Source organism: Equus asinus, chromosome 5, assembly GCF_041296235.1.
Source record: "Equus asinus isolate D_3611 breed Donkey chromosome 5, EquAss-T2T_v2, whole genome shotgun sequence".
Lineage (NCBI taxonomy): Eukaryota > Metazoa > Chordata > Mammalia > Perissodactyla > Equidae > Equus > Equus asinus.
The window spans coordinates 22,573,583-22,588,931 of NC_091794.1; the positions used below are offsets into that span (position 1 = coordinate 22,573,583).

Genomic DNA, 15,349 nt, shown 5'->3' on the forward strand with positions numbered 1-15,349 from the left:
ACTCTTCTTAAAAGTATTGAAAGGAAAATATATGAATCTCCTTTGTAACGTCTTAAAGTTATGAATGAAAAATGTAGAAGTGATTTAGTTTTAACAGAAATGATAATTTTAGAATTCAGGGAATACATTGTGCCTGTTATATACATGCATAATTTCATTTTATTTTAGTCATTTGTGTATGTCTTATCTCTTCAGTTTTGAGCAGTGATTTTGTTTTTATTCGCATTTGTATCCCTCAGTGGACCTGTATGTATGCCATGCATATAGCAGGGCTCAATAAATATTTGTTATATAATGAATTAAATTAGTATTTTTATTCTTGAATATCATTTTAAAGATCTCTAGGGAAAAGAGTAAGTGGTCAATTTTAGTAACTTTGTAAGTTGAAATTGTTGTCACATTGCTGTCATACTTGTTTTGACCTTTGATATTCTTAATTGCAGAGTTGAAGGAAGCAGTAAAATTCACTATCGTATAGAGCAACAGCAGCAACAAATGCGGAATTTGCCTAGGACTCCCAATCTTGTGAAACAGTCTCCATCCGAAGACAAGCTGTCCCCAGCATCTCCGATGGATGATATTGAGCGAGGTAAAATTGAAGTGTATATACTGTCCCTTTACAAGAAATTATTAAGAAACAGTAAGTGAAAATTTTCATTTTAAGTAACAAGGGAACTAACTATAAACTTTTATTGAAAGTTTGTATATATATATATGTTGTTATGGGTTTTTCTAGGGGAGAGAGTGTAGTTTGTGATTTAGGGTATTATGTAATTAAAACTATATAAGAGAATTTTTTTTATTATTCAGGGGAAAACATTGATCGTTAGATTGTGACTGGAGTTTTCTTTCTGACAGTTGTAATGATTCTAATTCAGTTCTTTTTCTTTTTTTTAAAGATTGGCACCTGAGCTAACATCTGTTGCTAATCTTTTTTTTTTCCTTCTTATTCTTCTCTCCAAAGCCCCCCAGTACGTAGTTGTATATTCTAGTTGTGAGTGCATCTGGTTGTGCTATGTGGGATGCCACCTCAGCATGGCCTGATGAGTGGTGCCATGTCCGTGCCTGGGATCCTAACCGGTGAAACCCTGGGCTCCAAAGCGGAGCATGAACACTTAACCACTCAGCCACGGGGCCAGCCCCTCAAATTCAATTCTTCACAGCATCTTCCTGTCGAAGTTCTTTATGTATAGCCAGACTATAGATGTGTAAGATGTCACCAAACTAAAAGCGAAGTGAGGCTATGTAGTAAGCCCAAGCAGCAGGCGAGTTCTGAATTGCTGCTCACTTCTCAGCAGGAAGGTATTTCTAGGGAGGCACAGTTCTTTTGAAAGTAAGGAAACTTAAATCTCCATTTTTTTCTAGCTGCAATTCGGATGTTGGTATTATAGTAATTGTGGTAGGAATAAGTCCCTGATCACCAAAGTGTATTTGCTTCCACACTTTTCCTTCATAACTTGCATGTAGCGCTCCAATGCCACTTGCTGCCTTTTAAGCCCGGTATAGTATTAGTTTCCTAACATATTAGCATTCCCTTTACAAATAGTAAGGAAGATATAAGCTCAGAACCCTTGTTGCTACAAGAGATCTTGAATTTTATTTTATTATTATGTCATATCCGCTTCCAAAATGTATTTGAATCATGATGTCATTATATACATGTACACAAAATACTGGAACAGAAAATCAAAATATTGAAGGGGAAGAGGAAGCAAATTTGTTAATTATTAAAATATTAAATTTAGATCTGAACTTCCTAGCCACTAAGACAAAAAGGAAAACCTAAGTATCATATTTTGTATTATCTAAGAGAGGTTCCAAAGAATCACTCTTTCCTTTTACTAAATTCTAAAAGGAATTCATCATATGGAACCTGTTCTTTTTGTTGTTAGTGCCATTGAGTCGATTCCAACTCCTAGCGACCCTCTGTACAGCAGAGCAGAACCCTGCCTAGTCTTTTTGTGAGCCATCCTCTCACCTCCTGGCACTGTATCAGACAATGCTCTGTTGTTATTCATAGGGTTTTCATGGCCAATTGTTTCAGAAGTGGGTGGCCAGGTCCTTCTTCCTAGTCTGTCTTAGTCTGGAAGCTCTGCTGACACCTGTCCACCACGGAAGACCCTACTGGTATTTGAAATGCTGGTGGCATAGCTTTCAGCATCACAGCAACATGCAGCCACCATAGTATGACAACTGACAGATGGGTGATGTGATTTCCTAACTGGGAAACAAACCTGGGCTGCAGTGGTGAGAGTGCTGAATCTTAACCCCTAGCCCACCAGGTACCTGTTCTAGGGAGCATTAAATTATATAGTATCATCAAGAATAATTTTACAGTACAAGAAGTTCCTCTATGTGGCAGTTTTTTAGCAGAGACCTTAATAAAAGCATTGTATTGAAGCATTATATTGTAGAGGGTAAGTTAACATGATCCAAGCATAAGCTCTAACTTTATATACGAATTTACTTTGAGATGTTTATATAGCATGTTCCTTAGACTGTCTTCCCTTAGATATTTTCTTGACCCTACTATGCCAATGCCTACTGTTATGGCTGAATCATCTTTTCAAATTTGTGGCTAGGTGTCTGGCAGTTGTATTAGTGTTTCTGTTGTTCAATTTTTACATTTACATCTTTGAACCATCTGGAATTTTAGTTTAAGTAAGATAAGAATCCAAATTTCCCTCCTTCCCAGTGGTATTGACAGAGAATTGACAAATATGGTATTGATAGAGAGTATATATCAATATCTATATATTGAATAAGCCATCATTTCTTCTACTGATGTGAAGAGCCATTTTTATCACATGCAGGATTTCTATAAATATATATATATAAATATATAAATACATGAAAAATTGATCAGATTTCACTAGTGTTTTTAAAATGCATATTTTAAGATTAAGAGATACTTTTTCATTTATAAGCTTGGCAGTAGCTAAAACATTTGTCAACATTCAGTACTAGAAGTATATAAAGGGAAGCAATATGTTCATACATTTTCAAAGGAAGTATAAATTGGCACATGTTTATTTTTTGTAGAGAAGTTTTTTCTGCTTTGCAGTGTCAAACAGTGTCAAGTACATAGGAAGTACTTATATAAGGGTTTGTTATCATTATCATCATCCTTATTTGCTAATTACATTTAAAATAAAGATGCACATATTCCTTACCTAGAAATTTTAGTAATTTCTTCTATAGCGAAACTTGTACAAGTAGGTATCTACATAGATATATCTATGTCAGTTATATAAGAATGATCCATGCAGTAATTTTCATACTTAGGGGAAAATGGAAAAACCCCAAGTGCCCATCAAGAAGGGATTACAATACTACACATCCATTTAAAAAAAAGAGACCACATTTTGGTAACAAAGAAGGCTATACAGATACATTCCTAAGCAAAAAAGCACATTTTTACATATCGTCTAATGTACATATCTATGTATGTGTGTGAACCATTTCTGAAAACAAAATTTGTATGTTTATAGATGCATAGAAGAACTTGGAAAAATTATACTAAAATGTGAACGTTATCTTTGGGAGTTTGGATTATAGGAGCCTTTCACTTCCTATGGTACAAACAGTTATTTGAAGTTTTACAATGAACTTGTCATTTTTCAGATAATGATTATTTATTGAGAAGACAATATAATGTTGAAGAATAATGTTAATATAAAACCACTGATAATTGCCCCACCCTAAAGCAGCCGTGTCAATTTCTGCTTATACTGTATATTTTTTCGATTATATTTTTATAGGTAACTACTATGTGCCAAGTCTTTCCACACATTATTTTAATTAATCTTAAAATTTTCTTATGAAATATTTCAAGCATATAGAAAATACAGAGAATAATATAACAGATCATATACCTACACCTGAGGTTTAATATTTTACCACCTTGGCTTTAGGCTTTAAAAAAAATTACAGAGGTCTCTTTCCTTTCCAACACATTCTTCTTTTCCTGTCTGTCACATGTTTGAATGTACTCTAAAGGATTTGTATACTTTTCTATTCTTTGAAACACTTTGTATATGATAGATTTTTCTGATTCTTGATAGTTCGGGTAAATTAATGACTATAGGTTTATTCACGTTTTCTATTTCTTCTTAATCAATTTTGGTAATTCATATTTGTCTTGAAAATTATCAGTTTAATCCTCATTTTCAAATTGCTGGCATAATTTATCCATATAGATTTCTACACTGTCTGTAGTTATGCACCTTTTTTTTTATTTCTAACACTGATTATTTGTGCCCTTTCTCTCTTTTTCTTGACCCAACTTGCTAGAATTTGATAAGTTTTCTTTGTCTTCAAAGAACCAGCTTTTGGTCTTAGTGAGATGTGGTATATGGGTGACTAGGAGTGACCTCTTTGGAATCAGACTGCTTGCATTCAAATCCCAGCTCCATCACTTATCAGATGTATGGCCTAGGGAAAGTTACCATACTTATTCTATGTTTGTTTCCTTTTTTGTAAAATAGAGGTAATAATTAGGATTGTTAAGAGAATTAAATGTAGTAGTACCTATAAAGTGTCTAAAGTAATTCCTGCCACTAGGAAGTGATCAAATATTAGCTATTATTTAAATTTTTATTATTGGATTTTTTTCTTGTTCCTTTGTTTATTCTTTCATTAATATATGCTCTTTAAAAAATTATTTGCTTCTTTGACTTGCTTTGCATTTTCTCTGTTCTTATAATTGGGTGCTTAGCTCATCTATGTTGAGTTTATTTTTTGTATGCATTTAAGAGTACAAATATCTTTCTAGGTATCACTCTAACTGCATCCGCTAAATGAGTAATGCTTCCATTGTAGTTAAACTCTAAATATTTTTGTAATTTCCGTATTTGACAATAAATCATTTGTTGAATGTTTTGTGGTTTTCAAATACTGTATGAAATTTAAGGAAAATTTGGGTGGGCTTAAAACAATGACAACATATTTTCTGCTTATAAATCTTCAATTTTTGTAGGGCTCAGTGGGGGTAGTTCATGGCTATTATACTTGGTGTCAGCTGGAATGACTTGAAGTCTAGCAGCTGGAATCATTTGAAGGCTCACTTATTCACATGTCTGCCAGTCCATGCTGGCTTTTGGCTGAGACCTTTCTAGGAGTTGTTAGCTGGGAAACCTGCACATAGCCTCTCCAGGTGGCCTGGGCTTCCTCACAACGTGGTAGCTGGGTTCCAAGAGTAAGTGTCAGGAGAGGGAGAAAGGAGGAGCAAAGATAGAGGGAGAGAGGTGAAAACTTTATCTTTTTAATTACATAGGCTCAGAAGTCATGTAGCATCATTTGTGCATGTGTGTTTGTGTGTGTTTTAACAGCTTTATTGAGGTGTATCTGACACAAAAATCTTCACATATTTAAAGTACAATTTCCTGGGTTTTAACATAGGTATACATCCTTGAAACTATAACCACAACCACAATCAGGATAATGAACATATTTATCACCCCAAAAAGTTTCCTACTGCCCCATTGTAATCCCTCTCTCCCACTCCTCCCCACCCTACCTGTTCCTAGGGAACCACTGATCTGCTGTATGTCACTATGATTAGTTTGCATTTTCTAGAAGTTTATATAGATGGAATCATACAGTATGTCCTCTTTTTTGTCTGGGTTTTTGCACTAAGCATAATTATTTTGAGAATCTAGTGTGCATCCATAGTTCATTGCTTTTTATTGCTGAGTAGTAATGTATTTTATGGATATACAACAATTTGTTTATCTGTTCACCTGAAGATGGACATTTGCATTGTTTCCAGTTTTTGGCTGTCACAAATAAAGCTACTGTGAACATCACATACAAGTCTTTGAAAAGACAAATATTTTCTTTTCTCTATAGTAAATATATAGGAGTGAAATGGCTAGATCTTATGGTAGGTATATACTTAACTTTTTAAGAAACTTTCAAACTGTTTTCCAAAATGGTTGTATTATTCTACATTCCTACCAGCAGTGCGCGAGAGGTCCAGTTCCTCTACGTGTTTGTCAATGCTCTGGTCAGGTGCGCAGTGTTATTTCATTGTGGCTTTAATTTGCATTTCCCTGATGACTAATAATGTTGGATATCTTCTCATGTACTTATTTGCCATCATTATATTTTCTTTGGGTAAAATGTCTATTTAAATCTTTTGCCCATTTTTAAGAATTGGATTATTTATTTTCTTATTAGAGTTTTAGGAATTATTTTTATGTTCTGAATACAAGTTCTTTATCAGATATATGCCTGGTAAATATTTTCTCAGTCTTTCATTCTTTTCATTCTCTTAACAGTGTCATTTGAAGAGCCAAAGTTTTTAATTTTGACAACATCCATTTTATCAATTTTTTTCTGGATTGTTCTTTTCGTGTCATATCAAAAAAATTTTTGCCTAAACCAAAGATGTGGTAACAAAGGTTTTCTCCTATGTTTTCTTTTAGAAGTTTTATAGTTTTATATTAGGTCAAGGCTCCTTTTTGAGTTAATTTTTGTATGTGGTACTTGGTGTGTATCAAAGTTTTTTTTTTTTTGCACATGGATATTGAATTATTCCAGCACCATTTGTTGAAAAGACTATCTTTTGTCCAATGGATTACATTTGCACTTTTGTAAAAAGTCGGTTGTCCATATATGTGTGGATCTATTTCTGGACTCTTTATTTTGTTACATTGATTTCTTTGTTTATTTTTATACCAACACTACACTATCCTAATAACTGTGGCTTTATAATAAGTGTTGAAATCAGGTAGTTTTATTACAACTTTGTTTTTCTGTTAATGAAGTTGTTTTGAGTATTCTAGGACTTTCCCATATTCACATGAATTTTAGAAAAAGCTTCTCAATTTCTTAAAAAGTCTGTTGAAATTTTGATTAGGATTGCATTGAATCCATAGATCAATTTGAGGAAAACTGACTTCTTAACAATTGAGTCTTCTGATCCATGAACACAGTCTCTCTCTCCATTTGTTTAGATCTTTAATTTCTCTCAGCAATGCTTTATAATTTTCAGTATACAGGTCCTTAACATATTTTGTCAGATTTATCTATAATTATTTAACTTTTTGGAAGCTATTATAAATGCTCTTGTTTTTATAATTTTGATTTCTAATTGCTCATTGCTAATATATAGAAATACAATTGATTTTTGTATATTGTTGCTGTATCCTTTAACCTTGCTAAACTCACTATTTCTAGTAGCTTTTTTATAGATATCGTTATATTTTTTTGTAGATATCATATCGTCATATTGACAGAGACAATCGTGTCATCTGAGAATAATGACAGTTTTACCACTTCCTTTCCAATGCAGATGCCTTTTATTTCTTGTGCTTGACTTATTGTACCAGTTAGAACCTCCAATACAATGTTGAATAGAGGTGGTCAGAGTGGAAAATGTCCTCTTATTCCTGAACCTAGAGAGAAAACTTTCAGTCTCTCACAATCATGTGTGATTTCAGCTGTAGGATTTTCATGGATGTCCTAACTTCCCTTCTTTTTCTATTTTGTTGAGAGTTTTTGTCAAAAATGACTGTTGAAATTTGTCAAATGCTCTTTCTGCTGTTTTGAGATGGCTTTTATTTTTTGGTTTTTAATATGGTGAACTATATTAATGGATTTTTGAAATTTTGTATTCCTGAGAAAACCCCTCTTGGTCATGATATATTGTTCTTTTAATATATTAGCATTTCTCAACCTGAGCAATATTGGCATTTGGGATTGGGTAATTCTTTGTCAGGGGCTCTCCTGTGTATTGTAGAATGTTTAGCAGCATCCCTAGCTTTCTACCCACTAGATGCCACATAGCACCACTCCCCCCCAAATTGTGACAACCAAAAATGTCTCCAGGCATTTCCAGATGTCCCCCTGGGGGTAGAATCATCACTGGTTGAGAACCATTGTTATATATTGTTAAATTCGATTTGCTAAAATTTTGTTTATTTTTGCATTTATGTTCATAAGCAATATTGGTTTGTAGTTTGGTTTTTCTTTTCTTGTAATGTCTTTGTTGGGTTTAGATATCAGTAATTCTGTCCTTAAGGAATGCATTGGAAAGTATTCCTTCCTTTTTAATTATACAGAAGAGTTTGTATCAAACTGATATTATTTCTTATTTAAATGATTGGTAGAATTCACTAGTGAAGCCATCTAAGCCTGGAGATTTGTGTGTGTGGGGTGAGGTGGGATTAACTAAAACTCAATTTCTGTAGCAGATTTAGGTATATTCAGGTTATCTCTTTCTTCTTGAGTAAAATTTAGTAGTTTATGCCTTTCAAAGAATTGGTCCATTTCATCTAATTTATCAAATTTATGGGCATAAAGTGGTTCATAATATTCCTTCCTATTCATTTGATGTCTGTAGGATCTGTAGTGCTGTCATTATTTCATTCCCAATATTAGTAATTTATGTCTAATGTCTTTTTTTATATGTATAAACTTGGTTGAGTTTTATCAATATTATGTATGTTCTCAAACAATCAACTTTTAGTTTCATTTATTTTCATTATTTTTTTCTGTTCTTTTTTTTGGCTTTTGCTTTTACTATTTTTTTCTTTCTGCTTACTTTGGTTTTAATTTGCTCTTCTTTCTCTAGCTTCTTAAGGTATGAGTTTAGTTCATTTAATTAAGACCTCTTTTTCCCCCCAATATAGTCATTTAATGTTTTCAATTTCTCTCTAAGCTGTACTTTAAAGTTTTTATCGTAAATGGCTGTTGGATCTTGTCAGATGCTTTCTCTGCATCTGTTGAGATGATCATGTGGTTTTTATTCCTCAGTTTGTTGATGTGGTGTATCACGTTGATTGATTTGCAGATGTTGAACCATCCCTGTGTCCCTGGTATGCATCCCACTTGATCATGATGTATGACCCTTTTGATGTATTACTGAATTCAGGTTGCCAAAATTTTGTTGAGAATTTTTGCATCTATGTTCATCAGCGATATTAGCCTGTAGTTTGCCTTTTTCATGCTCTCCTTGTCAGGCTTTGGTGTCAGAGTGATGTTGGCCTCGTAGAATGTGTTAGGAAGTGTTCCATCCTCCCTAACTTTTTGGAATAGCTTGAAAAGTACAGGTATTAAATCCTCTTTGACAGTTTGGTAGAATTCCCCGGGAAAGCCATCTGGTCCTGGGGTTTTATTCTTTGGGATGCTTTTGATTGCTGTTTCAATCTCTTTCCTTGTGATTGGTCTGTTCAGATTGTCTGCTGCTTCTTGACTTAGCTTTGGGAGATTGTAAGAGTCTAAGAATTTATCCATTTCCTCTAGGTTATCCATTTTGTTGGCATATAATTTTTCATAATATTCTCTTATAATCCACTGTATTTTTTATTTCTTCCATTGTATTTTTCATCTCTAGTGTTTCAGATTGATTCTTCTTTACAGTTTCAAGCTCGTTTGTGAAGCAGCTCCAGAACTTGTTGGATTGTTTCTCTATATTTTCTTTTACCTCATTGAGTTTTTTGATGATAGCTATTCTGATTTATTGTTGTTTGGTTTACTTATTTCTGAGTCTTCAGGACATAATTCTGTGCAGTTATTGCTTTCCCTCTGGTCTTGAGCTTTTATGAACTGCCTGATGCTGAAATTGCGATTTTTCCGAATTGTGATATTCTTTGGTTGCAGTTACAGCCTATTGCCACTAGATGGGGGTCTAGAGCCACGTATTCTGAACCCTCCACCTTCAACAGAGATGGCACAGCATGGCTTGGGTTGTGGGGGGCACTTTCTCTTGCGCGCAGACTGGGGTTTCTGATCAGCTCTCGCTATCTGGTCTCCTGGGATCTTGGTTTGATGAGGTCACCCCACATGAAAGCTTTTGCCCTGTTGGAGGGCTTTCCTCTAGGCTGCAAGGGTGCTAGGGAGTCCTGGGTGATTCTGCAGAGCGTGACCCCTTCCCTACTCCTTCCTTTGTGGAGCCTCCCGCACAGTGATCCCAGTCTTTAGGGGAGGGAGTGAAGTTCTCTCTTACCTGCTTCCAGCTCCTCTGAGGGGGGCTCCAGCCTCTCCACCCTCCGTTGTTTGGCTGCTATGGGTCTCCGAGGGTTCCTGTGCTATTAGGATATTTTTTTTTGGAATATGGTTGCTCTTTTTTGTTGTATGTTGGAAGGGAGAGAGTCCCGGGCAAGCTCACTATGCCATGACACTGACATCACTCCCCCTCTAAGCTGTACTTTAGCTGCATTCTACAAATTTTAATAAGCTGTGTTTTCATTTTCACTTAATTTGAAGTATTTTCTAATATATCTTTTATTTTTTTCTTTGACCCATGGGTCTTTTAGAAGTGTGTTTACTTCTCAAATATTTGGAGGCTATCTAGGTTCTACTTATAAATTTTTTATTTTATTTTGTTTTGGTAGAGAATATACTCTGTATAACTTCAATCTTTTGAAATTTATTGTGGGACAAGATGGCGTAGACTTATCTCTCTGTGCTTCTCCCCACTAAATAAAACTGTAAATCCTGGAAATAAGGCAAAAAACAACCAAAGGGGAACTCTGAAAGATGGAAAAAGGAAGGTAATCTCCCTGCCCACCCAACCTAGAGACACCATACAATGAGGGGCACTGACAAAGCGATCATACCACAGTGAGTGGCTCCAGTCTTGGAAGTACTCTCCTTCCCTTCCTGACCTGAGACTTCCCTCCCCAATCAGAGATACTGCATGTCCAGAAGGCACCCACAAGTGGAAACTCATTATGATAAGCACTCAGCCCAGGAAGCCTGTTCATTATCCCCCACTGCCCCAAGCACTCTCCTTGCCCTGTCACCCTAAGATTTGTCTGTTTCCTCTGAAGACATCCTGAGGCTAGGTGGCACTGACAAAGGGGATCTAACCACAATAGGCACCCTGCTAGGAAGCATGGTTATTCTCCCCACTGCATGCAGTGGGTAGCCAGCCACAAAAAATCTGCATGGCCCAGGAACCGTTCTGCATCCTAGCAGGCTAGAGACTCACTTTTTCCACCTACAGGCACCAGCCTTCCCCACCTATAGGTATCAGCCTTTTCCATCTGGTGAAGTCCCTTTCTTCCTTCAAATAGCACCCGCAGTGACCAGTGGAAATTCCAGATGCTAGAGATTTACTACAAAGAACAAGATAATACTACAAAGGCTCTGAAAATTAGGTTGTCATTTGAACCAAAGCCCACAAAAGTAAGCAAGGATCTGCACGCTAAAATAAAATTTGAAAAATAATAACAAGAGGAGATACCTACTGCTTTTTATCTACTGAATATTTACAATGAAAGTTATAATGGGAGCTGGATTTTCCAAAATACTTAGAATATTTCAGGTCCCCATTAAGGGGGAGAGGGAACCTAAGTAAAAATACTTCATCAAAATGTTTTCTAGGACAACCAGGAAAAGAATGAAATTCATCTGGATGAGGTGATGTTGGTCAGATGGCAGAGTAGGAAATAGCAACCTTCATCCCCGCCCCGCCCCCGCAAAAACAAAAAATTAGACAGCTATCCATGAATGAAAATAGCCCTGGAAGGGCTCAAGAGTCCAAATAAGAACCTACAGCAATAGACCCTCATTCCACACTCCAGCTCTGTGGTGGCTCTGTAGGCATCTGCACATCAGACACCAGTGCCACCACCACTATGAGGGCACTCAAGAGCCCAACCCAGTGCCAAGAAGGATCCCCTCAGCCACAGGATCCCCATGGGAGAAAAAGAAATCAGGAGGACCCCCAATAGGCTTCAGCTGTGAAGACTCCAAAAGCCCTCTCTGCTGCTGTGGACACTTTCAGCCTTGGCTACTGAGGACATGTGCAGTCTTTGCTGACATTGACTTCAGCTGATGGGGCTGCACAGACTACACTTCTGGGCCTTTCCTGGAGCCAGAAATGCCACAGCCCACCAAGCCAGCACCCTTGCACCCACCCACAGGTGAAGGTCTTTTTCTGTCAAGACCAGTCCATAATGTTTGGAAGAAGTGACTGCTTCATCAAATGCACAGACATCAGCACAAAGCTACAAGAAACATGAGACATGAGGGAAAAATGACACCACTAAAGAAACACAGTAATTTTCCAGTAATGGACCCCAAAGAAAGGGAGATCTGTGAATTGCTGGACAAATAATTCAAAATAATTGTTTTAAGGAAGCTCTGTGAGAGCTGCGAGAGAAGACAGACAACAAAATCAGGAAAACAATATATAAACAAAATTAGAAGTTCAATGGAAAGATAGTAAAAAAGAACCAAACAAATTCTGGAACTAAAGAACTACAAGAATGAAATAAAAAGTGCAATAGAGAGCATCAGTAACAGACTTGATCAGGCAGAAGAAAGAATTTGTGAACTTGAAGATAAGTCATTTAAAATTAACCCGTCAGAGGAAAAAAAAGATAAAAGAATGAAAAAGAATGTAGAGAGCCTACGTGAATTAGGGGATAGCATCAAGCAAAATGATGTGTAAATTATAAGAATCCCAGAAGGAGAAGAGAGAGAGAAAGGGACAGAAAGCTTATTTGAAGAAATAATGGCTGAAAACTTCCCAAATGGGGACATCTGGATATGGATATCCAGGTATATGAAGGTCAAAAGACTCCAAGCAATTTCAACGCAAAGAGGTCTTTACCAGGATGTATTAGAATAAAACTATTCAAAATCAAAGACAAAGAGAGAATTTTTTTTTAGGAAGATTAGCCCTGAGCTAACATCTGCCACCAACCTTCCTCTTTTTGTTGAGGAAGATTGGCCCTGAGCTAACATCTGTGCACATCTTCCTCTACTTTATATGTGGGATGCCTGCCACAGCATGACTTGATAAGCGGTGCGTAGGTTGGCACCCAGGATCCAAACCAGTGAACCCCGGGCTGCCAAAGCAGAACGTGCAAACTTAACTGCTGTGCCACCAGGCTGGCCTCAAACAAAGAGAGAATTTTGAAAACAGCAAGAGAAAGGAAACTCCTCAAATACAAGGGAAGCTTGATGGATTTTTCAGCAGAAACCTTGCAGGCCAAGAGAGAATGGGATGAACTTTCAAAGTGCTAAAAAAAAAACAAGAAAACCCCTGCCACCCAGGAATACTTTAACTGGCCAAACTGTCCTTCAGAAATGAAGGAATTGTAAAGACTTTCCCAGATAAACAAAAGCTGAAGGACTTCATCATCACCAGATGTGCCTTATAAGAAATGCTAAAGAGAGTTCTTCAAGCTGAAATGGGAGGATGCTAATTAGTAACATGAAAACAAATGAAAGTATAAAACTTACTGGTAAAGTTAAATAATATTGTCAAATTTAGAATACTCTACTGTAATGGTAGTATAAATTGCTTAACTCTAGTTTAAAAGTTAAAAGACAAAAGTATTAAAAATAGCTATAGCTACAATAATTTGTTAATGGATATACAATTTAAAAAGATGTAAACATAAAATGTGGGGAGGGGAATAAAAGGGTTGAGTTTTTGTATGCAATAGAAGTTAAGTTATTATCAGCTTAAAAGAGACTTAGAACTGTAAGAGATTTTATGTAGCCTCATGGTAACCACAAAGCAAAAACCTCTAGTAGATGCACAAAAGATAAAGAGAAAGGAATCAAAGCATACCACTATGGAAATTCATCAAATCACAAAGGAAGACATCAAAAGGAACAAAGGAACTACAAAATGGCAGAAAACAATTAACAAAGTGGCAATAGTAAGTCCTTACCTATCAATAATTACTTTAAGTTGAAATGGATTAAATTCTCCCATCAAAAGACATAGAGTGACTGAATGGATAAAAAATAAGATCCAGCCATATGCTACCTACAAGAGACTCACTTCAGCCTTAAGGACACATGTAGGCTGAAAGTGAAGGGATAGAAAAAGATATTCCATTCAAATAGAAACCAAAAGAGAGCAGGGGTAGCTTTACTTATATCAGACAAAATAGACTAAATTAAAAACTGTCACAAGAGACAAAGAAGGTCATTATATAATGATAAAGGGATCAATTCATCAAGAGAATATAACAGTTATAAATGTATATGCACCCAACAATGGAGCACCTAAATATATTAAACAAATATTAATAGATGTGAAGGGAGAAGTAGAGACAGCAATGCAATACTAGCAGGGAACTTCAACATTCCACTTTGAACAATGGATAAACTATACAGACAGAAAATCAATAAGGAAATATTGGATTTGAATTATACTTTAGACCAAATAGACCTAACAGACTTATATAAAACATTCCATCCAACAGCAACAGAATACACATTCCTCTCACGCAGATGTGGAACATTCTCCATGATAGATCATTTGCTAGGTCATAGAACAAATCTCAAATTTAAGCAGATTGAAATCATAGTAAGTATCTTTTCCCACAACAATGGTATGAAAATAGAATCAATAACAGGAGGAAAACTTGAAATTTGACAAATATGTGGCAATTAAACAACACACTCCTGAACACCAATGGATCGAAGAAGAAATAAAAAAAAATCTTGAAACAAATGTAAATGGAGATATAATATACCAAAACTTATGGTATGCAGCAAAAGCAGTTCTCAGACAGAAGTTTATAGCAATAAATGCCTAAAATAAAAAAGATAGATCTCAAATATTCTAACTTTACATCTCAAGGAACTAGAAAGAAAAAACTAAGCCCAAAGTTAGCAGAAGGAAGGAAACAATAAAGATCAGAGCAGAAATAAAAGAGACTAGAAAAACGATAGAAAGCTGAACAAAACTGAGTTGGTCTTTTTGAAAAGATAAAATTGACAGACCTTTAACTAGACTAACAAGGAACAAAAGTGAGAAGACTCAAATAAAATCAGAAATGAAAGAGACATTACAACTGATACCATAGAAATACAAAGATTCTTAAGAGACTACTGTGAACAATTATATGCCAACAAATTGGATAACCTAGAAGAAATGGATAAATTCCTAGAAACAACCTACCAAGACTCAATCATGAAGAAATAGAAAATCTGAACAGACCCAATCAATAAGGAGACTGAATTAGTAATCAAAAAACTCCTGGCAAAGAAAAGCCTAGGACCAGATGGCTTCGTTGGTGAATTCCAATGTGTAAAGAAGAATTAACACCAATCCTTCTCAAACTATTCCAACAAGTTGAAGAGGAGGGAACGTTTTCAGATTCATTTTATGAGGCCAGCATTACCCTGATTTCAAAGCCAGATGAGGACACTTTAAGAAAATTACAGGCCAGTATGTCTGATGAATATAGATGCTTATATGTTCCTCAACAAAATACTGATCAATCAAATTCAATAGCAGATTAACAGGATTATACACCATAACCAATGGGATTTATGCCTGGGATGCAAGGATGTTTCAACATATGCAAATCAATAAACGTGATACACCACATTAACAGAATGAAGGATAAAAATCGTATGATCATCT

At 35.7% G+C, this 15,349-nt stretch overlaps 1 protein-coding gene across 2 annotated transcripts in view; it reads left to right on the forward strand.

Annotated features, from left to right (window-relative positions):
* EAF2 (ELL associated factor 2) overlaps window positions 1-15,349 on the forward strand; it is a 41,935-nt gene that overhangs the window by 15,411 nt on the left and 11,175 nt on the right. For both annotated transcript variants that reach the window (XM_044771505.2, XM_014829529.3), the window contains one exon: window positions 444-589. In XM_044771505.2, coding sequence (XP_044627440.1) covers window positions 496-589 — 94 coding nt within the window. In that variant the 5' untranslated portion in view covers window positions 444-495. The remainder of the gene's footprint in view (window positions 1-443; window positions 590-15,349) is intronic.